The 25,767-nt window shown below is 23.0% G+C and overlaps 1 protein-coding gene across 1 annotated transcript; it reads right to left on the bottom strand.

Moving 5' to 3' along the window:
- Nucleotides 1-20,649: 20,649 nt before the first annotated feature.
- HO173_011584 (uncharacterized protein) lies at nucleotides 20,650-21,716 on the bottom strand (the record flags this gene model as incomplete). The annotated part of the gene is made up of 3 exons (XM_037313464.1): nucleotides 20,650-20,831; nucleotides 20,873-21,308; nucleotides 21,558-21,716. The coding sequence occupies 3 exons, from the start codon at nucleotides 21,714-21,716 to the stop codon at nucleotides 20,650-20,652; spliced, it is 777 nt and encodes a 258-aa protein (XP_037159649.1).
- Nucleotides 21,717-25,767: the final 4,051 nt, after the last annotated feature.

Genomic DNA, 25,767 nt, shown 5'->3' with positions numbered 1-25,767 from the left:
TAAAAGTTATTAAAGATAATAGATTTTTATTTAATACTCGATAAAGCGAGATAATTAAGAAAGATTTTAAATATATATTTATCTTTATTATTAAGATAAATATAAAAGATTTTATAGCTATATAATTTAAGATAAATCTTAAATTATAAAAATATAATAAAGATTTTATTTTTATAGCGAATATAATAGACTTTAGAGTAGAAGATAAAATTATTTTTAAATATTATAAAATATTTATAGCTATTAAAATTAGTAGAGAATAGAGATTTTATAAAATTATTATAAATAAATTTATTTAATTATATATTAAGCGTAATAGAATTAATATAAGAAATAATCTTCTAATATTTTATAATATAATATTTATAAATATATTTATTTATAATATTTTTAATAAAATCTATATTTATCGCTATAATAAAAAGTTTATTTAAATTTTACTAATTTAAATAGCTTATATAAATATATTAGAGTTAATAAATCGAGTTTAAAGAAATATTATATATTATTAAGATATTATTTAAATTATTTTAGAGGTTAAGAAAGAATAAATTTTAATTATAAGTATTTATAAGCTTTAGATCGTTATTAATTAAAGTATAATTAGTTTTATAAAAGATAATTACGATATTAAAGTCTAAAAGTTTATTAATAAAAAGAAGATTAACGCTTATATCGGGTATATATAAGATATTAAATAAAATAATATTTATATATTTATCTTAAATAGAATAATTATTGGAATTCGAATTACGTAACTCTTAACGTCTTAGCGATTATATAATATAGTTACGTAATATATCTTAGTATATTTATATCTAATCGCTCTTTTCTTCTATAGAACTCTCTAATTAATATAACTAAGTATTCTATTTTATATTTTAATAGATTATAAGCTCAGACTTTATTCGGTAATTATTTTAGTTATTTTATAATCTATCTATTATCTATCGTAACTATAACTACTTTTAGCGTATTTATTATATTAATATTTATTAAATAATAATAGTTATAATCGCGAAGAATCTCTTTTATTAATCTTTATAATATAGATATTTTTTATTTTAAAATAATTATTCTAATTAGATAGTATATATCGAATATACTTTTAATTAAAAGAATAAGAGTCGCGAGTAAGAAAAGCTATATCGAAATTATTAATATATTAATATATTATATTAATAATTTAATATATAGACTTCTATATCGTCTTTAATATAAGATAGTTTTAAATAAATTAAAGTATATCGCATTTAATCGTATAATATCGAAGCTATTATTAGTATATATCGAAGAATAAGATAGAGCTAAGCTTAAAAATCTTGAATTTATATATATAGCCAATTATAAATTTAGAGTTACTACGCTCTTTGATTAAATTAGCTAAGTTATTATAACTAAATAAATTAGCGTTTATAACTATTAAAATCTCGTCTTTTCGCGCCTTCTTATTAAATTATAGATATACGTTATTCATAATAATAATAACTTCTTTATTTTCTATTGAAATTTTGAATTTTTTTTCAAATTTTAAAGCGCTATTTACGCTTTCCGAATTTTTAAGAATTTTTAAAATTTATCTTATAATCATTAAAGCGCAAGGAATTCAAATATCGCTCATCAAAGTTCGCTCATTAAAGATCGCTCACCTATTTACTCGATAGCCCTAATTAAAAAAAAAATTATGAATTTAATTTATAGGTCTTTATTGGAATTCGGATCACGTGACTCTTGGCGTCTTGGCGATCACGTGATATGGTCACGTGATACGCCTTAGTATATTCGTATCTAGTCGCTCTTTCCTTTTATAGAACTCTCTAATCAATACAACTAAGTATTCTATCTTATATTTTAATAAATTATAAACTCGAGCTTTACTCGATGATTATTTTAATTATTTTATAATTTATCTATTATCTATCGTAATTATAACTACTTCTAGCGTATTTATCGTATTAATACTTATTAAATAATAATAGTTATAATCGCGGAGGATTTCTTTTATTAATCTTCGTAATATAGGTATTTTCTACTTTAAGATAATTATTTAAACTAGATAATATATATTAAATACGCTTTTAATTAAAAGAATAGAGATAGCGAGTAAGAGGGGCTATATCGAAATTATTAATATATTAATATATTATATTAATAATTTAATATATAGACTTTTATATTATTTATAATATAAGATAATTTAAAATAAATTAAGATATATCGCACTTAATTATATAATATCGAAGCTATTATATACTATAATAGGATATTATATATCTACGAGTAAAGGCCTATGAATTAAATTCATAATCATTTTTTTTGATCGGGGCTGTCGAGTAAATTTTGGTGAGCGATCTTTGGTGAGCGGTATCTGAATTCCTTACCTTTAAATATCTATAAGACTAAATTTAGTAATTCTTTTTTATCTGAGACCCCACATTATACTCTATAGTTTAAACAAAAAAAATTAAAATTTTAATAGAAAACAAAAAAGTTATTCTAAAATCAAGTAATGTGTACCTGTTTTTTTTTTTGATCAGGGCTATCCGGCTGTCGAGCGAACTCTGGTGAGAGATATTTGAATTCCTTGCGCTTTAATAATTATAAGACCAAATTTCAAGATTCTTACCTACTTAGTTTCATGAGGAAACGCACAATACTAGGAAATGCGGAATTTTTAAATCCGATAAATCCGACATAGCTGGCTACCACTATCATAGCTACCATTACCACTTATTCAAATGGCTACTGCACCTCCTACGTCAGGCCCACTAAGATTATTATCGTTCGCTTCACTGAGGGCTCCGTCGTAGTCTTTATTGCAGTATCTTCGCAGTAATATATCTAGTAAGGTGGAAGAGGTACGATTTTTACGCGTTGGTAGACCGATAAGGCCTAAAAAATAATGATTTGGGTTCCTCGATGTAGAAGCCTTGATAGAAAGAAAGAACCAGAGTTATTGATCCTTATTATGCGGAGTTGCCATAGAATTTTGGTGAGAAGTAGGCATTTGAGTGTTGGATCGGACTTATCGGATTTAAGATTCCGCATTTCCTAGTATTGTGCGTTTCCTCATGAAACTAAGTATATCTTTTCGTTATATAGTCGCTATAACCGCTAAAATATTATTAATTTCCCTATATTAAATAAAATACGCTAAAAATAAAAGATGATATATTCTTATTCTTATATTTCGCTATATTAAAAGCTAATAATAAGCGATTAGACTCTAATATTCTATTATATAATTTCTATAATAAGAGCTAAAACCTAGTTTAAGATAATAATATAACGCTAAAAGAGAAAATAATTTATATCTCATATACTAAGTATATTAATATATATATATATATAAAAAAATATCGTAGCGATTAAAGAGTAATTATTCTCTATATTTATATAAATAAAGCGATCTCGCGAAGAAGCTTTAATTAATTTTAATAAGCGAGCGAAGTAAAATTATAAGTAATCTTATACTTAATCTTAATTAATTTCTTTAATAGAAAAGCTATTTAATAAATAATATTATATTATAAATATAATAAGAGATAATTAAGATAATCGCGATAATAATATAAGAGATAAAATTTAATTAAATCCCCCTTTAAGTATAAAGAAAGGCGATCTTTTATTAAATTATTATATACAGAGGTCTGCACCGAAAGTCCTGCACCCGCCAAGACTCTTGCGCTCAGACTTCGGATAACGCCCCACCTAAAGGGTTACCTGAACAATGCGTCTAGATTTCTTCGGAATCGCACCTAGCCCTAGCCAGGTTTCGGGGCTTAATGCCCCTATCAAGCCAAGAGAAGTACCTAAAGTCCGCTGTGAGAAGATATTTCTAGGCTTCCCCTCTATAGGGCCGCTTTCCGAAAGTAGGGTTAGGGCTGCACTAGTGCGGGTGCAGGACTTTCGATGCAGACCTCTATACTTATATTATATTTTCTCTTAATATTTATAAATTAAAATTTATTTTTTTAAGATATTATTAATTACGTTATAAATTATAATATAAGATTTTTTTTTAAATAACGCTTTAAATTATATCGAGCTAACTTTAGAACTTAATAAAATTTCCTTTATACGTTTTAAATAATTATAAATATTTTAAATATAAATAATACTAATAGCGAGTATATTCTAATTTCTTATATCGATTCTATTATTATATCGAGTTAATTTACTCTTAAATTATTATTAAAATTAATCTTAAATAAAGAGCTCTTCGAGTTTAGAGCGAAGCTAGTTTTATCGATATTATCTATTTTATTTATTTTATTAAACCTTACTATATCGTAAATCTTATTCTTAAATTTAAACTTTTATTAAAACTTTATTTTATTAAACTTTAAAAATTAAACTAATTTTTTATAAATAATATTATATCTAAATATATCGATATTAAGCTTTCGATTAATTTAAATTAATTTTATTAAATTTCTATACTTAAAAATACTTTTAATTATTATAAATAAAAGCGAGATATATAGAATTTCTTTATATTACTAGATCTTTAATATTATATTAAAATCAATATTATTTAATTAATCTCTTATCTAGCGATTATTATAAGAATAATAATTAATTAGCGATTTATAAGAAATACTTTTAAAATTATTATTAATATAGATATCGTAATATAAATTAAAGCGTATTATAAACTCTATACTATAATAAAGACTCGCTATAAAAATAATTTACGCGATTTTATTAAAAGTTATATTAACGTTATAATTATCTAGAAGGATTTAAAAAAATATAAACTCCGCGAATTAGATATTCTTAGTTCTACTATTTAGAGACTAAAGTCTCTTATTCTTATCGCCTATAAAAATAAGCTATAGATCTATATTAATTAATTTATAAATCTATTATAAGAGATTAATAGCTTATTTAAAAAATATCCCTTTATTATTAATAAGAATTAAAAAAATTATTATTTTTATAAGAGTCTAAATAATTAATATACTTAGTATTATAAGATTTATAATTAGAATTATAATCTTTATAATAAAAACGAATCTTTTAAATTTATATTAATTTATACTAGAATATAATAACTTAATATTATCTTTAATTTTACTATTTTTATTAAATTCTTTAATACTTATATAATAATTATCTATATTAAAATAAATATTTATACTCTTATTTCTATAGCGCTTATATTAGTTAAATATTATATTTAAAATAATATTAATTCTAATAACTCTTATATCTAGATATAAATCTATAAGTATTATATTATTTATAATAAGAATTTTTATTTTATTAAGAAATATCTTAAATAACTTAAGCGTAAGCGCTCTCGCGAAGAATTTTAAATTTTTAAAAGAGATTATAATAGTTATAGCGATTAAGATAAAAGAGATAATCGAAAAAGCGATAATATTAATATTAAATTTAAATTTAAAAAGTTTAAAGAAGAGAAGAATTAATCTTTTAGCGTTAAAGTAGTTATTATAATTATTTAATTTATAATAATACGCTATTTTATTACTTATATCGCTATTATATTTATTACTAATTCTTAAATCTTAAATAATAAAATCTATAAATCTTTTAAAATTAAATTCTTAGATAAAGTTTTTATTATTACACTTTTTATTATAATAATAATATCCTCTCTTTAATTTCGTAATTATATATATACTTAATATATTATTTATAATTTCTTAATCTTTAAGATCTTCTCTAAATTTTAAGAATCTTATTTTATTAATAAATTTATTAATAATAATTATATAACTTTCGACTTTAATAATATTAATCTTAAATATAAGATAAAAAATATTAAATATATTTAAACTCTTAATAATATCTAATATATATCTAAATATAATTCTATTTTTATTTTCGAGAAATAATTAAAAAAATAACGATACTCGCTTTCTTTTATTTTCGACGATCTTTTTATAAAAAAATAGTAGTTTTTCTTTAAATATATTTAAAGTCGTCTTTATACGCTTAATATTTAAAAAGATACTCTCTTAATTTTAATCGTTATTAATAGAGAAATTCTCGCTTATAATAAATTCTCTATTAAGTCTATAAAGCCCTCTAATTAGTAAAAATCTTAAATTTATAAAAAGACTTTATATATATAATATATCTATATAAATTATTTAGATATTTAAAATATTAAAAAGATAGCTAAAATATATATCGAAATAAATCTTTTTAAATTTTTTCTTAACGATATCTATAAGTTGTACTTCGTAATTAATCTTAAAATAAAATTTTATAAACGCTATATTATCTTCGAGAGATAGAAGAATAACTTAATTTATATTAATCTTTAAAGATTATTTAATACTTTTTATAATAGCTATATATTTATAATTATCTTTTTAAATAATTTCACTCTACGCTCTAATATCTATCTTTTATTAAATAAATTTAATAAATTTATTCTTATTATATTTAAGCTTTTTCTTAATAATATAAAATATAATAATTATTATTATACTCGCCTTCGCTCTAATTATAATATAAAATATTAAAATTATAAAATAAAAGTCTTTTATCTATTTAAAGAAATTATCTAAAAAGATATTATATTAAAAAATCTCTAAATAAATAATAAGTTTAAATAATTAAATATTATTATTTAGTATAAAGTTAATATAATATTTAAGAAAAGCGATCTATTATAAAAATATTAGATCGAATTTATTTATATTAAAAATTATTTATATAATTATTAATCTATAATTAAGCGAGATATTACTTCTTTTAAAATTTATATTAATTTTTTTTTCGATATTTCTTATCTACGTATTATTAAATAAATAGACTTTTATTAAATTATATTTAAAGCTATTAGTTAAAAGAAGTATTAAAATTATATAATTAAGAAATAACTTATAAACTATTAAAATTATTTTTATTATATACTCTTAAATAGCGGCGAGATTACTATTATTTTAAATATTAAATAATTTAATAATATTTCTTTTAAGTTTATATTCTTTATTTTAGAAGAGAATATACGCGATAATATTAAAACGATAGCCTATTATAACGATTATCGACTTATTAAAATTATTAATTATCTTAAGAGTTATCTTTTCTCTTTATTTATAGTTTTAGAGAAGAATCGCTAAAAGAGATAAATAACTTTCGTTAAAGATAAAGTTAATAACTTATTTAATTTTATTTAAATCTTTAAAAGAGCTTAACTAATAATTCTAATTAACTCGAAATCTTTAGAAGAGTAATTATCTAATATATTTAATAATAAAACTCTCTTTATAGCCTTTATAACGACGCCTTTTAGATTTATTACTCGCTTTATAAATAATTATAATTTAATTCTAGCGATAAATCGTCTATTCGATATTTTAAGAGTATATAAAAAACTCTCTTTAAATCCTTTAACGCTATTAATAAAAGCCTTCTCTTCTAAATTCTATAAATCTTAAATCTATAAGAAAATTATATTAAACTCTTATTATAAGATATATTAAGAAATTACTATAGAAAAAGAAGTTAATTTACTTATTATTAATAAAACTTAAATTCTAATAAATCTTTTATTAAATATATATATTTTAGAAGATTAATAAATTTATAAGCTTAAGCGTAGTCTCGTAAAGAAGATTATATAATATAAAGCTCGCTAGATTATTCGCGACTTTAACTTACGGGAGCTACTACATATGAATATTTACTATTAATAAAAAATAGATGAACTATTAGCGATAACAATACGATTTGTATAATAGGGACTACACACCGAATACATTTAGATCTTACGTTCTATATAACGTATATCAAATGAAGTTATATAAAACTTTCTATTTATAAAAGATTGAGTTGAATTTATTGTCCATAGATAGTTAATGGATAGTTAATGGATAGTTAATAGAATATAAGAGAGGTATCGATTTATTACTATTTTAATACTACGCTATAAAGTAATATATTAATATACTACTAATAGAGAATTTTTCGAAAATTTCTTTAAGTCCCACAGCCCTATAGGGCTAGAAAACTTACTTATAAATTAAATTTCGAGAAAAATCGAAAAATCGAAAAACAAATCACGTGACGTTGATAAATAGGCTATTATAAGCGAAGCGAGATACCCGAATTAGTGTAAACCTTAATATATAATAAGGGAATTACTAAATAATCATCTATTCATTTTCAATATCGAATAATTTACTATTATAGAAAATTTAATATTAATCTGAAGTTGATTGAAAGTTGACTGAAAGTTATAATCAACATCGAGTTAATGATATAGTCACGTGACATACCCTAATAATGTATTTCCTCTAAGGTAAATAGTAAAAAGAAATCGATTTTAATAAAATCTTTATTTTTATTATTAAGTCTATAAGTTATAAAGTAATCTTTATACTAATAACTACTTTAAATTAAAAACTTAAATAAATAAATGTTAAAACGATTTTTTATATAGCGATATTAAGAAAATAATTTATATTATTTAGTTTATTAGCTTCAAAATTAAAAACTAAAAGGATAAGATATATAAGCTTATTAATATACTTTATAATCTAAAATAATCTCTTAAGATTTAATATAATACTCTTATAATTTATTTAAAGAAATTAAATTTTAAATCTATTATTATTAATCTCTCTATATTTACTAATAATATTATTATTATTACTATTTATATAAATAATATTTTACTCGCGAATCTTAATAAAATTAAAATATAGAGTATTAAGAATAAGTTTAATAAGAAGTTTAAAATAATTAATTTAAAATCTTATATCTATTATCTTAATATAATAATTATTAAAAATTATATTAATTAAATTTTACGTTTTAATTAAAAAGATTATATTAAGAAATTTCTAGAGAAATATAATATATTAAGCTCTACGCTATTATTTACTTTTATTAATAATAATAAGTTTTATATCGTTAAAGATAATTTTTTCTTTATTAATTAGTCTTATTATACTTATTAGTTAATTATAAAATTACTTATATATATAATATTAAATACTTAATCTAATATCGTATTCGCTATTTCGATAATCTCTAGATATATCTTAAACTCGAATAAATCCTATTAAAAGATTATTAAGCGTATCTTTTAATATCTAAATAATATTAAAAACTAATAATTAATATTTAGAAGAGATCTAAAATTACTTATTAGCTATATAAACGCGAATTAGATAAATAATTAAAATACTTAATATTCTATCTCTAATTACGTCTTTAATATAAATAGTATTATTATTAATTAATTATCGAAATAATAATCTATTATAACGTTATTCTCTTATAAAATTAAATATATTAATTAGACGTAAACTATTAAGAAGATAATTTAATTATATAAATTTTTTAATTAACTTAATCTTAGCGCTAAGTATATATAGACTATTATTATCTACTATAATAATTAAGATACTATAACTCTTATTATTAGCGTTGATTTGGTGGAGTTACTCGGTATGGTCTCTCTCTATAAAGACCTTCGCGTGGTTCTCTGGATATATTCGGGCGTGAGTGGTCTACGGGTTCGGGTCCCTGTAGATTTCCAGGTGGGGCACCTCCGTCCAGGCGGCTTTTAGCTATACAGCCGAGTGAAATAAACAACTTTCAAAACAACTATAACTTTTATTAAAAAAATTTAATTTTATATATATACTAAGTATATCGATATTTAATATTACTATATACAAAAATAAGTTACTATTAATATTATTATTCTTAAATATATCTTTATCGAATAATAGATAGTTAATAAACTTATTAAAATATTATTTAAGAATAAATTTAAGAAATTTTATATATTAATTAAATTGGAATATCGTTTATAGTATCACTTATTTAGGGGAGCTAACTTCGACTTCGACTTTAGAGAAGCTATTCTATTAATCTTCGCAGTTTAAGTAATTTATTTAAGTCGCCCGCCAAGCCTCAGACTTAATACTCTATAAACTCGCTATTCTATATCGAAATAGCTATTTCTTTAGCGCTATTACCGCTATCATTATTAAATCTTTAAAACTCTTTTAAAGCACTCTTACCTATATTACTATTACTATTAACTACTATTATTAAAGAATTAAATATCTAGAATAATTCTATAGAAGCCTTACAGCCGATCATAACATATAGAATAGAGAATTTCTTCTAATTATTTTATTCAGTCACCCTCACGAATATTCTCCGGCCTCGAATTAATCGATTTTTAGTGTACACCAGATAGCCTAAAAATAAAATTTCCGAAAACCCGTTTTTTAATAAAAAGTGAAATTTAGAATTTAATATAGTCGTTTTTAGATTTCGACTTTTTACTTTAGTCACTAACGCTAAACTTACTTTAATTATCTAACTCTAACTTTACTTTAATTATTTAATACTAAATTTACTTTAGCTATTCGACTCGAACTTTACTTTAATTATTTAACGCTAAACTTACTTTAATTATTTAATTTAAACTTTATCTTAATTATTTAATACTAAAACTTACTTTAGCTATTTAACTTAAACTTTACTTTAATTACTTAATTTAAACTTTATTTTAACTATTCGATATTAAACTCTAGCGAAAATCGATTAAATTATTTTTATCTTATCTACTCGATTTTAATATTATTAGTATTAAACTTTATATCTATTAGATTTCGCGTATAAAAGAATATATATAAAGGGGAATATTGAAATTTAGATTATATAACTCTTGGCGTTTTAGTAATTACGTAATATAATCATATAACACGCCTTAGTATATTTATATCTAGTCGCTCTTTTCTTCTATAGAACTCTCTAGTTAATATAACTAAATATTCTATCTTATATTTTGAAAGCCTTTACTCGTACGTTATAATAAGATATTATATATCTATATCTTTTTATTATATAACTATTATAACCGCTAAAATATTATTAATTTCCCTATATTAAGTAAAATACGTTAAAGATAAGAGATAATATATTCTTATTCTTATACTTCGCTATATTAAAAGCTAATAATAAGCGATTAAACTCTAATATCCCGTTATATAATTTTTATAATAGAGGCTAAAATCTAGTTTAAGATAACGGCGTAACGCTAAAAGAGAAAATAATCTATATCTCGTATACTTAATATACTAATATATAAAGAAGAATTATCCTCTATCGTAGCGATTAAAAAGACGATCTCGTGAAGAAGCTTTAATTGGTTTTAATAAGCGAGCGAAGCGAAATTATAAGTAATCTTATACTCGATCTTAATTAATTTCTTTAATAGAAGAATTAATTACTTTAAGATCGATAGAGAGATTTTACTAATCATCTCTAGAGAGTCTTAGTAGAATTATATATATAGAATATTTCGACTTATATTAATAAGATATAGGATATAAGTAGCTATAGTGTAAAATAATATCGTATTTTATAGAGGTCCTAGGAGTATTTTTAGATTCTAGAAGATTTCTCACTCAGGACATCTCTAGATTAGAAGATCTTCTCGATCTTACCGCTAATGACTAAGCTATATTTTACATCTTAGCCTAATACTACTATAACCTCTTATTAGCCTATCTTACCCTAGTCTACTCTAGCTTAATTTATCTTATTCTAGCCTATTACTCCCCGTAAGGATCCCGAGAATAACACTCCCGCGAGAACTTTAGCTAAATCGCTTAAATCTAAAGTTAGAAATAAAAAAGTATAAATATAATTTATAATAGTTAGATTTCGAAAACGAGGCTTAATATTTATACTTATAAAAATATTTATAGAAGACTCGCTTTCTTAAAAGACTTTTAAAAGACTTTTTAAGTTACGATATTATAATATTAAAATATATCTAATATAAGAGAATTTTATAAGAGAATTTTAAAGTAGATATAATAAATCTTATAATAAATCTTTATTTATAAATAGTATATATAATATTATTATTATATAACTAGTTTATATAAATTATTATAAAAAAATCTCTATCGATCTTAATATAATAGAAGATATTATATTATAAATACGATAGAGAATAATTAAGATAATCGCGATAATAAGGTAGTATAAGAAATAGAATTTAATTAAATTCCCCCTTAAATATAAAGAGAGATAATTTTCTATTAAATTAATATATACTTATATTATATTTCCTCTTAGTACCTATAAATTAAAGCTTATCTCTTTAAAATATTATTAATTACAAGTAAAGGCTTATGAATTAAATTTATAAAGTTAGATTTTTCTAAGTTAAATCGAATTTTAGTCTTAGCTCTAAGTTAAATCGAACTCTAATCGCTTACTATACGTTTTTAATCTATATATAAATATATATATACGAAGAGAGACGCGCTAAGATCTAATCAGCAAGGTATATCAAGTATAAAAAATTAATTCATAATAATTATCTATAAAAAATAGAGAAAGATTATATTCTTATCATAAGAAGTATTAAAATATCGAAAAGAAATAAAGATAATATACTAATTAGTGGTATAAATCTTATATTATCTTCTATTATAGTAAAATCTTTCGAATAATAAAATAGCTATTAGAATAAGATATCGAATAATTTTAATTCGTTTAAATATATATCGTTCGATATTTCTTCTATAGAGATTTAATTAACTATAGTTATTATAGTAAATTCTTCTCTTATAACGTTATTATAGTAATATATTATATTAATATAATAAGAATAATAAGCTAAGTTATAGTAATATTCTTCGCTTATTAAGTAATAATTTAATATAAAATCGTAAAGAGTATATAATATGCGATCTTGAAGAGCTAAGTCGTGTTCTTAACGATAATAGTCTTATTGCCGCTTAATTTCTCCGTAGTATTCTCCGTAGTGTTCTCCGCAGTGTTCTCCGTAGTGTTCTCCGCAGTATTCTCCGCATTTATCTATTATAGTTTCTTCTCTTACGATATTTCTTCTATAGAGGCCTAATTAGTATATATAAAAGAATAAGATAGAATTAAATTAGAAAATCTTAAATTTATATATGTAGCCAATTATCAATTCGGGGTTATTACGTCTTTTGGCTAGATCGACTAAATTACCGCGAGTAAATAAATTAGCGTTTATAATTATTAAAATCTCGCCCTCCCGCGCCTCCCTCATTAAAAAAATAGGCGTATATTATTAATATATAGAATAACTTTTTTATTTTCTATTAAGATTTTGAGATTTTTTTTTAAAATTTTGAAACGCCGTTTGTGCTTTCCGAATTTTTAAGAATTCTAAAATTAAGTCTTATAATTATTAAAGCGTAAGGAATTCAAATATCGCTCATCAAAGTTCGCTCGACAGCCGGACATGTTACAATATTAGCCCCTTCGGCTATCGCATATATATCGCGTATTACTAGAGCTAGTAATTACCAGCCATTATTAGCCATCTATTTTATATATATAAATATCCGTATATTTCATAAATTAATAATTAGTCTTTTAATTATTCTAATATATCTAATATTCTACTTTTAATAGATTATAAGCTCGAAAGCGAATAGGGTAATATTAAAATATTCTTATACTTTCTAAGAGATATTAAACTAAGTCTTCGATAATCGTTTATAAATAGATATATCTTATAGCGATAGCCTATTTTTTTAGCTCGTACTTATCAACGAGAGGGCTATCGCTATTTAATCTCTATATAAAAAATATCGAACTAAAATCCTTATATTATTTCGAGGTTCCGAAATTAATATAAGTAAAATCCTTATATTATATAAGGACCCGAATTAATTAAAAAACTCTTATATTATTTCGAGATCTCGAAATAATATAGATAAACTATATAAAACTTTTATATTATTTTAAAATCTCGAAATAATATAAGTAAAATATTAAAAACTCTTAGATTATTTCGAGATCTTAAAGTAATATAAGTAAATTATTAGTCTCGAAATAATACGGGCAAAATATTAAAAATTCTTATATTATTTTAAGGTCTTAAAACGGGTATTTAAAAGCCCCGGCACTCTTTCTATTTTCTTTATCGAGGTTTTTTATAGATTTAACGAGGCCGGGTAAATAATTAATCTCGAATTTAAAGCGTAGATATGAAAACTGATATGAGATATAATATATTGAGGTTTAGGGAATTAGCTTCTAGGGCTGTCGGAGAGTGTTATAATATCAGCCCCTTCGGCTATCGTATATATATCGCGTATTATCAGGGCTAGTAATTACCAGCTACTATTAGTCATCTATCTTATATATATAAATATTCGTATATCCCATAAATTAACAATTAGTCTTTCAATCATTTCTAATATATCTAATATTCTACTTTCAATAGGATAGCCCTAATCAGATATATATTATTTAATTTTAGAATATCTTTTTTCTTTTCTATTAAAACTTTGAGATTTTTTTTTAAATTATAGAATAAAATGTGGGCTTTCAGATAAAATAATAATTACTAAATTTAGTCTTATAGATATTTAAAAGTAAGGAATTCAGATATTATTTATTAAAGATCGCTTATCAAAATTTACTCGACAGCCCTAATTAAAAAAAATGGTTATGAATTTAATTTATAGGCCTTTACTCGTTAACTATAATTATTATAGTAGATTCTTCTCTTATAACGTTATTATAGTAATATATTATATTAATATAATAGAAATAATAGATTAAGTTATAATAGTATTCTTCGCTTACTAAGTAATAATTTAATATAAAATCGTAGAGAGTATATAATGTGAAATCTTGAAGAGCTAAGTCGTATTTCTAATAATAATAATTTTATTAGCGCTTAGTTTCTTCGTAGTATTCTCTATAATATTCTTTATAGTATTCTCCGCATTTATCTATTATAGTTTCTTCTCTTACTTTCTAATATAGTAGAGATAATAAACTAAATTATAATAGTATTCTTCGCTTATTAAATAATAATTTAATATAAAATCGTAGAGAGTATATAACGTAAGATTTTAAAGAGCTAAGTCGTATTCTTAATATTAAGAGTTTTATTATCGCTTAATTTCTTTATAATATTCTTTATATTCGTCTATTATATTAACTTCTCTTATACTAGCTAAATAAATTAATATAAGATTATAAAGAGTAAGTCTATTATATTATTACTGCTAATAATTATCTTTATAATATTCTCTATAATATTCTTCGTATTCGTCTATTATAGATTCTTCTCTTATTTAATTAAGTGCGAGAGTATCGAGAGTAAATATATTTATATTAATGAAATTAATAGAATTAATAGAATTAATAGAATTAATAGAATAATAAAAGAAGAATAATTATATAAATAGATGAAAGAATTATTATTCGATCTCAAACGCGTCTAATATAATTATAATATTTAAATATTAATTTAACTTATTTATCGCTAACTTAAAAAAATATATAAAAGAGAATATATTCGTTTAAACTCTTTTTAAGAGTTTTCTAACGCGTTTATAAATAATAATAAATAGCTATTAAGCTCGCTTACGGCCTCGATTATTAATAATAATAAATTTATTAAGAAGTAGTCTAGAGGCGTTAATAAAGGCTTTAAGAACGGGTAAAAGAGATATATATATCTAAAGCGTTTGATAACGTTTCCGCGAGAAGTATTAAGAATAATTATATTTATATTAATAAATTAATAAAATAATAAAAGAAGAATAATTATATAAATAGATAAAAGAATTATTATTTAATTTCGAATACGTCTGATATAACTATTATAACTATTATATTTAAATATCTATTTAATCTATTAATAGTAAATTAAACTTTATAATTTTTATAGCGTTAGAAAGTATAAAGCGAGCTTTATAATTTAAGAAATTATAAAGTAATTATATATATCGTAGACTAAGTACTTTAAAGTATAAGACTTTTATATATAAATTTTTAATAAGAGAAACGCGAGAGAGCTAGCGGGCTAACTTAGATAGTCTAATTAAAAGATATAATAACCTCGAATTTATAATTAACTATATATATAAATTTAAGATTTTCTAATTTAGCTCTATCTTATTCTTTTATATATATTAATATTATAAATTATAATATAAGATCTTTTTTTAAATAACGCTTTAAGTTATATTAAGCTAACTTTAGAATTTAGCGAGATTTCTCTTATACACTTTAAATAATTATAAATATAGATAATATAGATAATATAGATAATATAGAAAAAAAAAAGATAATATAGATAATATTAATAGCGAGTATACTTTAATTTTTTATATTAATTTTATATTAATTTTATTTTATTTATTTTTAAATTATTATTAAAATTGATTTTAAATAAAAAGCTTTTTAAGTTTAGAGTAAAGCTAATTTTATTAATATCGTCTACTTTATTTATTTTATTAAATTCTATTATATTATAAATCTTATTCTTAAACTTAAGCTCTTATTAAAGCTTTATATTATTAAAAATTAAATTAATTTAATTTTTTATAAATAATATTATATTTAAATATATTAATATTAAGCTTTTAACTAATTAAAATTAACTTTATTAAATTCTTATATTTAAAAATACTTTTAATTATTATAAATAAAAGTGAGATATATAGAATTTCTTTATACTATTAGATCTTTAATATTATATTAAAATTAATATTATTTAATTAATCTCTTATTTAGTAATTATTATAAGAGCTATAATCGATTAATAATTTATAAAAAAATATTTTTAAAATTATTATTAATATAGATATTATAATATAAATTAATATATATTATAAATTTTATATTATAATAAAAACTCGATATAAGAATAATCTATGCGATTTTATTAAGAGCTATATTAACGCCATAATTATCTAAAAAATCTTAAAAAAAATCTCGCGAATTAGATATTTTTAGCTTTATCATTTAAAGACTAAAATCTCTTATTTTTATTATCTATAAAGATAAGTTATAGACTTATATTAATTAGTTTATTAATCTATCTTATTATATAAAATTAATAATTTATTTAAAAAATATCTCTTTACTATTAATAAGAATTAAAAGATTTATTATTTTTATAAAAATCTAGATAACTAATATATTTAATATTATAAAATTTATAATTAAAATTATAATCTTTATAATAAAAATAAAAATTTTAAATTTTTTAAATTTATATTAGTATATATAAAAGAATAAGATAGAGCTAAGTTTAAAAATCTTAAATTTATATATATAATTAATTATAAATTCGAGGTTATTACGTCTTTTAGCTAGACTAACTAAATTAGCTCGCTAGCTCTTTTAAGCTTTCTTATTAAAAATTTATATATAGAAGTTTTATACTCTAAAATAATTAGCTCTCTATAGATATTATTTTTTTATAATTTCGTAAATTATAGAGCTTAATATACGCTTTTTAACGTTATAAAAATAATAAAGTTTAATCTATTATTAATAGATTAAATTAATATTTAAATATCGTAATTATATTAAACGCGTTTAAGATTAATTAATAATTCTTTTATCTATTTATATAATTACAAGTAAAGGCCTATGAATTAAATTTATAAAGTTGGATTTTTCTAAGTTAAATCGAATTTTAGCCCTAGTCCTAAGTTAAATCGAACTCTAATCGCTTACTATACGTTTTTAACCTACTTTTACTACTATAAAATTAATTTAATCTATATAATATATAGATATATATATACGAAGAGAGGCGCGCTAAGGCTTAATTAGAAAGGTATATTAAGTATAAAGAATTAAATCCGTAATAGTCCGTAATAATCACTTATAAAAAATAGAGAAAGACTATATTCTTATGGCAAGAAGTATCGAAATATCGAAAAGAAATGAAGACAACGTGCTAATTAGTGGTGTGAATCCCACAATATCTCCTATCGCAGTAAAATCTTTCGAATAATGAAATAGCTGTAGACATCGGACGGTTTTAATTCGTTTAAATATGTATCGTCCGATATTCCTCCTATAGAGGCCCAATTGACTGTAATAGTAGATCCTCCTCTTATGACGTTATTGTAGTGATATACCATATTAATACAGTGGGGAATGACAGGCCAAGTTGTAGTGGTGTTCTCCGCTTGCTAAGTAATGATTTGATGTGGAACCGTGGAGAGCATATAACGTGGGATCTTGGAGAGCTGAGCCGTGTTCTTGACGATGGTGGCCTTGTTACCGCTTGGTTTCTCCGCAGTATTCTCCATAGTGTTCTCCGCAGTGTTCTCCGCATTTGCCTGTTGTAGTTCCTCCTCTTACTCCTTAATACAGTGGGGATGACAGGCTAAGTTGCAGTGGTGTTCTCCGCTTGCTGAGTGATGATTTGATGTGGAACCGTGGAGAGCATATAACGTGGGATCTTGGAGAGCTGAGCCGTGTTCTTAGTGCTGGGGGCCTTGTTGCCGCTTAATTTCTCCGCAGTATTCTCCGCATTTACCTATTATAGTTCCTCCTCTTACTTCTTCTCTTATAGAGTATTAGACTAAGTGGCTAGCTGAGTGGCTAACTAAGTGGATAACTAAGTAACTGGCTGACGATCTGACTAAGTGGATTACTGAGCTAATAGAGTAAGTAGTATTAATTAAGCGGCTAATTGAGTAGTATATAGGGAAAAACGATGGCTGTAAATCCGTTCAAGCTCTTTTTAAGGGCTTTCTAACGCGTCTATAAGCAGTAGTAGATAGCTATTAAGCTCGTTTATAGCCTCGATTACCAGTAATAACGAATTCGTTAAAGGTGGCCTAAGGGCGTTAGTAGAGACTCTAAGAGGCGGGTAAAAGGGGTATATATGCCTAAAGCGTTTAGTAACGTTTCCGCGAGGGATATCGAGAATAATTATATTTATATTAATGGAATTAATAGAATTAATAGAGTAATGAAAGAATAATAATTACACAAATAAATAAATAGGTAAAAGAATTATTATCTGATCCCGAACGCGTTTAATATAACTACAATATTTGAATATCTATCTAATCTACTAATAGTAGATTAAACTTTATTATTTTTATAGCGTTAGAAAGCGCACACTAAGCTCTATAAATTACGAAATTATAAAGAAATAGTATCTATAAAAAGCTAATTATTTTAGAGTATAAAACTTCTATATATAGATTTTTAATAAGGGAGCTTAGAAGGGCTAGTAGACTAACTTAGTTAATCTAGCTAAAAGACGTAATAACCTTAAATTTATAATTAACTATATATATAAATTCAAGATTTTCTAGTTTAGCTCTATCTTATTCTATTATATATACTAATATTTCTTCTATAATTCTATTAATTTATTAATTATAAATAAATTCGCCCTTAATACCCCTCGTTTAAATATTACTAAATATTTAAGATATATATTTCTTTTCCTTATCTTTTAAATTTCTTATTAACGTCTTTAAACTATTTTTTAATAAATCTATTATTATTAGTAATTAAGATCATAAATAAATTTAATAACTATTTATTATTACTTATAAACGTATTAAAAGATTCTTAAAAAGAGCTTAAATAAATATATTCTCCTCTATATACTTCTCTTAAGTTAGCGATAGATAAATTAAACTAATATTTAAATATTATAATTACACTAAACGCGTTTAATTTAAATATATATCTCTCTTTTATCTACCTCTTAAAGCCTCTATTAATATCTTTAAGCTATCTCTTAACGAATTTATTATTATTATTAATAATTAAGATCATAAGTAAGCTAGCTAATAGCTATCTATTACTACTTATAAACATATTAAAAAATTATTAAAAAGAGCTTAAATAAATATATTCTTTCATTTTTCTAAGTCAAATGGAGTTGGATTTTTCTAAGTCAAATCGAATTTTAGCCCTAGCCCTAAGTCAAATCGAACTCTGATCGCTTGCTGTGCGTTTTTGACCTACTTCCACTACTATAAAATTGATTTGATCTATGTGATATACAGGTATATATGTGCGGAGAGAGGCGCGCTAAGGCCTAATTAGGAAGGTGTATTAAGTGTGAAGGATTGATCCGTAATAATTGCCCACAAAAAATAGAGAAAGGCCATATTCTTATGGCAAGAAGTATCGAAATACCGGAAAGAAATGGAGACAACGTGCTAATTAGTGGTGTGAATCTCACAATATCTCCTGCCGCAGTGAAATTTTCGAATAATGAAATAGCTGTAGACATCGGATGGTTTCAATTCGTTCAAATATGCATTGGAGAGCATATGACGTGGGATCTTGGAGAGCTGAGCCGTGTTCTTGGTGCTGGGGGCCTTGTTGCCGCTTGGTTTCTCCGCAGTGTTCTCCATAGTGTTCTCCGCAGTGTTCTCCGCATTTGCCTGTTGTAGTTCCTTCTCTTACTCCTTAATGCAGTGGGGATGACAGGCTAAGTTGCAGTGGTGTTCTCCGCTTGCTGAGTGATAATTTGATATGGAACCGTGGAGAGCATATGATGTGGGATCTTGGAGAGCTGAGCCGTGTTCTTGGTGCTGGGGGCCTTGTTGCCGCTTGGTTTCTCCGCAGTGTTCTCCGCATTTGCCTGTTGTAGTTCCTCCTCTTACTCCTTAATGCAAGTGGGGATGACAGGCTAAGTTGCAGTGGTGTTCTCCGCTTGCTGAGTGATGATTTGATGTGGAACCGTGGAGAGTATATGATGTGGGATCTTGGAGAGCTGAGCCGTGTTCTTGGTGCTGGGGGCCTTGTTGCCGCTTGGTTTCTCCGCAGTGTTCTCCGCATTTGCCTGTTGTAGTTCCTCCTCTTACTCCTTAATGTAGTGGGGATGACAGGCTAAGTTGCAGTGGTGTTCTCCGCTTGCTGAGTGATGATTTGATGTGGAACCGTGGAGAGCATATGACGTGGGATCTTGGAGAGCTGAGCCGTGTTCTTGACGATGGTGGCCTTGTTGCCGCTTGGTTTCTCCGCAGTGTTCTCCGCATTTGCCTGTTGTAGTTCCTCCTCTTGCTCCTCCTCTTGTAGAGTATCAGACTGAGTGGCTAGCTGAGTGGCTGACTGAGTGGATGACTGATATGACGTGGGATCTTGGAGAGCTGAGCCGTGTTCTTGACGATGGTGGCCTTGTTGCCGCTTGGTTTCTCCGCAGTGTTCTCCGCATTTGCCTGTTGTAGTTCCTCCTCTTGCTCCTCCTCTTGTAGAGTATCAGACTGAGTGGCTAGCTGAGTGGCTGACTGAGTGGATGGCTGACTGAGTGGATGACTGAGTGGATGACTGATATGACGTGGGATCTTGGAGAGCTGAGCCGTGTTCTTGACGATGGTGGCCTTGTTGCCGCTTGGTTTCTCCGTAGTGTTCTCCGCATTCACCTGCTGTATTGACTTCTCTTGCACTGGCTGAGTGGATTGGTGTGAGATCGTGGAGAGTAGGCCTGTTGTGTCACTGCTGCTGATGACTGTCTCCGCAATGTTCTCCGCAGTGTTCTCCGCATTCGCCTGTTGTAGATCCTCCTCTTATTCAACTGAGTGCGAGGGTACCGAGGGTAAATGTGTTCATATTGGTGGAATTGGTAGAATTGGTAGAATTGGTAGAATGGTGGAAGAAGAATGGTTACACAAATAGGTGGAAGGATTATTATCCGATCCCGGACGCGTCTGGTGTGATTATCATATTTTCAGGAGCTGGCTTGGGAGGAGTATGTAGGGGAGGACGTATCCGTTCGGGCTCTTTGAGGGCCTTCCAACGCGTTTATGAGCAGTAGTAGGTAGCTGTTGGGCTCGCTTGCGGCCTCGATTGCCAGCAGTAGCGGATTCGCCGAGGGGTGGCCTGGGGGCGTTAGTAGGGGCTCTAAGAGGCGGGCAAAAGGGGTGTACATGCCTGAAACCGAAGACGATTGTGTTCATATTGATGGAATTGGTAGAATTGGTAGAATGGTGGAAGAAGAATGGTTACACAAACAGGTGGAAGGATTATTATCCGATCCCGGACGCGTCTGGTGTGTGGCTACCATAACTACCATATTTGAATGTTCATTTCATCCACCAATAGTAGGCCAAACTTCATTATTTTTACAGCGTTAGAAAGCGCATATCGAACTCTACAATTTACGAAATTATGAAGAAATAGCATCCGTAGGGAGCTGGTTATTTCAGAGTGTAAAACTTCTACACACAAATTTTTGATGAGGGAGCTCGGGAGGGCTAGCGGGCTGACTCAGTGAGTCTAGCTAAAAGGCGTAATAACCCCGAATTTATGATTGGCTGCACATACAAATTCAAGGTTTTCTAGTTCAGCCCTACCTTATTCTATTATAAAAAAGATAATTAAGAAAATAATAATAATAATATTAAATTTAAATTTAAAAAGTTTAAAAAAAAATTAATTTTTTAGCGTTAAAGTAGTTATTATAAATAATTAATTTATAATAATACGCTATTTTATTATTTATATCGCTATTATATTTATTATTAATTCTTAAATCTTAAATAATAAAATCTATAAATCTTTTAAGATTAAAGTTTTAAATAAAGCTTTTATTATTATACTTTCTATTATAATAATAATATTCTTTTTTTAATTTTATAATTATATATATATTTAATATATTATTTATAATTTCTTAATCTTTAAAATCTTCTCTAAATTTTAAGAATTTTATTTTATTAATAAATTTATTAATAATAATTATATAACTTTTAATTTTAATAATATTAACTTTAAAATTAAAAATATTAAGCGTATTTAAACTTTTAATAATATTTAATATATATTTAAATATAATTTTAATTTAATTTTTAAAAGATAATTAGAGAAGTAATAATATTTACTTTCTTTTATTCTCGACGATCTTTTTATAGAAAAATAATTTTTTTTAAATATATTTAAAGCTATCTTTATACGCTTAATATTTAAAAAAATATCTCTTTAATCTTAATTATTATTAATAAAAAAAATCTTATTTATAATAAGTTTTTTATTAAATTTATAAAATCCTTTAATTAATAAAAGTTTTAAATATATAAGGATATTTTATATATAATATATCTATATAAATTATTTAAATACTTAAAATATTAAAAAGATAATTAAAATATATATTAAAATAAATCTTTTTTTAATAATATTTATAAGTTATATTTTATAATTAATTTTAAAATAAAGCTCTATAAATACTATATTATTTTTAAAATATAAAAGAATAACTTAATTTATATAATTTTTTAAAAATTATTTAATATTTTCTATAATAACTATATATTTATAATTATCTTTTTAAATAATTTTACTCTATATTTTAATATTTATCTTTTATTAAATAAGTCTAATAAATTTATTTTTATTATATTTAAGCTTTTTCTTAATAATATAAAATATAATAATAATAATTATACTCGCTTTCACTTTAATTATAATATAAAATTATAAAATTATAAAATAAAAATCTTTTATTTATTTAGAAAAATTATTTAAAAAGATATTATATTAAAATAATTCTAAATAAATAATAAATTTAAATAATGAGATATTATTATTTAGTATAAAATTAATATAATATTTAAAAAAAGTAATCTATTAAAGAAGTATTAAATCGAGTTTATTTATATTAAAAATTATTTATATAATTATTAACTTATAATTAAATAAAATATTATTTCTCTTAAAATTTATATTAATTTCTTTCTTAAGATTTTTTATCTATATATTATTAAATAAATAAATTTTTATTAAATTATATTTAAAACTATTAATTAAAAAAAGTATTGAAATTATATAATTAAAAGATAATTTATAATTTATAAATTATTAAAATTATTTTTATTATATACTTTTAAATAATAATAAAATTATTATTATCTCGAATATTAAGTAATTTAATAATATTTCTTTTAAATTTATATTTTTTATTTTAAAAAAGGATATATATAATAATATTAAAATAATAGTTTATTATAATAGTCGTCGACTTATTAAAACTATTAATTATTTTTAAACTATTTTCTCTCTTTATTTATAATTTTAAAGAAGAATTATTAAAAAAGATAAATAATTTCTATTAAAGATAAAGCTAATAATTTATTTCATTTTATTTAAATCTCTAAAAGAGCTTAATTAGTAGCTTTAATTAATTTAAAATCTTTAGAAAAATAATTATCTAATATATTTAATAATAAAACTCTCTCTATAACTTTTATAATAGCGTCTTTTAGATTTATTATTTATTTTATAAATAATTATAATTTAATTTTAGCGATAAATCGTTTATTCGATATCTTAAAGATATATAAAGATTTTTTTCTAAATTCTCTAGCGCTATTAATAAAAGCCTTTTCTTTTAAATTCTATAAATTTTAAACTTATAAAAAAAATTATATTAAACTCTTATTATAAGATATATTAAGAAATTATTATAAAAGAAGAAATTAATTTATTTATTATTAATAGAATTTAAACTCTAATAAATCTCTTATTAAATATATATATTTTAGAAGATTAATAAATTTATAAGCTTAAATATAATTTTATAAAGAAAATTATTTAATATAAAGCTCGTTAAATTATTTATAATTTTAAATAATAAAAAGAAATTAACTTTAATAAAATTTTTATCTTTATTATTAAATTTATAAATTATTAAATAATCTTTATTTTAATAATAATTTTAAATTAAAAATTTAAATAAATAGATATTAATTTTTTTTTATATAATAATATTCAAAAGATAATTTATATTACTTAGCCTACTAGCTTTAAAACTAAAGATTAAAAAAATAAAATATATAAATTTATTAAGGTATTTTACGATTTAAAGTAACTCTTTAAAATTTAATATAATACTCTAATAATTTATTTTAAAAAATTAGATTTAAAACTTTATTAAAATATGAAGGTAGGATACTTAGTTATATTAACTATAGAGTTCTATAGAAGAAAAGAGCGACTTAATATAGACGCGCTAAGGCGTATTATATAACGTAATTATATAACCATCAAGACGCTAAGAGTTACATAATTCGAATTTCAATACTCCCCTTTATACGTATCCTTTTATAAGCGAAATCTAATAAATATAAAGTTTAATATTAACGATATTAAAATAGAATAGATAAGATAAGTTAGTATTAAATAGCTAGCGTAAAAACATACCCCTCTTATCCCTCTATACCCTTATCCCCCCCCTTATAAATTAAATTAAAAAATATAAGATTTAAAGTTCGCGATATTTAAAATAAGATAGATAAAGTAAAAAGTCGAAATCTAAAAATAATTATATTAAATTATAACCCTACTTAAATATAATCTAAATTTTACTTTTTATTAAAAAACGATTTTTTAAAATTTTTATTTTTAGGCTATCTAATGTATATCAAAAATAGATTAATTTAAAATTAGAGGATATTTATAAGAATAGCTAAATAAAATAATTAAAAGAAATTCTCCTAGTTATATATCGTCGATTATAAGATCTCTATAAGATTATTCTAGATAATTAATTCTTAGTAATAATAGCTAATAATAATAATTTAAAGATATAATATTTAAAGTATTAATAACGAATAGATATAAATTTCTTAAAAGAGCTTTAAAAGTTTTAATAACGATAGCGGTAATAGCGTTAAAGAAAATAGCTATTTTAATATAAAATAGCGAGTTTATAGAGTGTTAAACTTAATATAATAACTCGAGTTAATTATTTATAATATAAAGATTAATAAAATAGCTTCTCTAAAGTAGATAACTTCTTTATAATAAAGTTATAAGCGATATTTTAATCTAATAAATTAATAAAATCTCTTAAATTTATTTTTATTAAAGGCCTTAATAAGACTATTAGCTATTTATCGATTAATAAAGATATAATCTAAAGCGATATTCTTAGCGATAATTTATTTTTATATATAATAATATTAAATATTAATATATTTAATATAAATATAAAATTAGAAGTTTTTAGCT

Source organism: Letharia columbiana (genome assembly GCF_014066305.1).
Source record: "Letharia columbiana isolate WasteWater2 chromosome Unknown Sc0000064_s0, whole genome shotgun sequence".
Taxonomy (NCBI): domain Eukaryota; kingdom Fungi; phylum Ascomycota; class Lecanoromycetes; order Lecanorales; family Parmeliaceae; genus Letharia; species Letharia columbiana.
This window is presented reverse-complemented; position numbering and strand designations above follow the sequence as displayed.